Below are 821 nucleotides of genomic sequence, written 5' to 3'. Positions count from 1 at the left end.
CGTCCTACGATAATTCGTTGCTGAGTAATCATTTCCCAAGCTTGGGCAATTTTCGACGAAAATTTCGTGATGCAATAATACTTTTAAATAAATGTGACCGTATACCAAAAAATGAAGTACATATTTGTTTATCTTCTATTCATTTTACATTTAGTTATGTTAGTTTTACGTTTATTGTACTCTGAGATAGTTCAACTCCGTTATACTCTAATAGAATAAATGTAGTTTGTAGAGGAAAATACATATAAGGTCGATGGGTAATGAAGTGTGAAATGTTTCATTAGTGCGCGAGAATATTGAAGAACGAATGATTAAATTTTCCAAGGTGTAAACTAAGTTCTATTCTTAGACCGATAAGACTACAATCAATACTATAATAAATAATTATTTGGAGAAAATGAATACAAGCATTGATACAAATGTTTGTAGGAAACTATTCAACACTATTACCTTACAGTAAGCTTCGATTGACCACTCCCAATTTGTGGTTGAAAAGCAAGTTCCAAATGCGCTTTACCCTGAACTTCAGAGTCGGCGTCGACCGGTCTCAACGGGAACCAGTGTTCCTTGTTATGATACGTTGCTAAATCTTCTCTTTTTATCGCTACTTTTCCCAGTATCTTATCTTGCTTCAAATGTCTATCCCTGTCGTAAACATAAATGCCGAGGTAACGAAACTTCCGGGGCACTTCAAACTGGAACTCTTCTCCAAAGAATGGGCTGAAACAAAAAAGGAGATGTATTTTAGATAGAATGTTGGAGGTATTAGATACTGGTAGACTGTGGATTTTTATGTAAAATAAAATCGTAAGGAATCAATT

At 34.3% G+C, this 821-nt stretch overlaps 1 protein-coding gene across 6 annotated transcripts in view; it reads right to left on the bottom strand.

Moving 5' to 3' along the window:
* The window catches only part of RasGAP1 (Ras GTPase activating protein 1), a 17,690-nt gene that overhangs the window by 13,909 nt on the left and 2,960 nt on the right, over nt 1–821 (bottom strand). For all 6 annotated transcript variants that reach the window (XM_018020027.2, XM_018020028.2, XM_018020029.2 and 3 more), the window contains exon 3: nt 451–720. In XM_018020027.2, coding sequence (XP_017875516.1) covers nt 451–720 — 270 coding nt within the window. The remainder of the gene's footprint in view (nt 1–450; nt 721–821) is intronic.

This window comes from Ceratina calcarata, unplaced genomic scaffold (assembly GCF_001652005.2).
Source record: "Ceratina calcarata isolate Rehan_Ccalc_2016 unplaced genomic scaffold, ASM165200v1 scaffold211.2, whole genome shotgun sequence".
Taxonomy (NCBI): Eukaryota; Metazoa; Arthropoda; class Insecta; order Hymenoptera; family Apidae; genus Ceratina; species Ceratina calcarata.
This window is presented reverse-complemented; position numbering and strand designations above follow the sequence as displayed.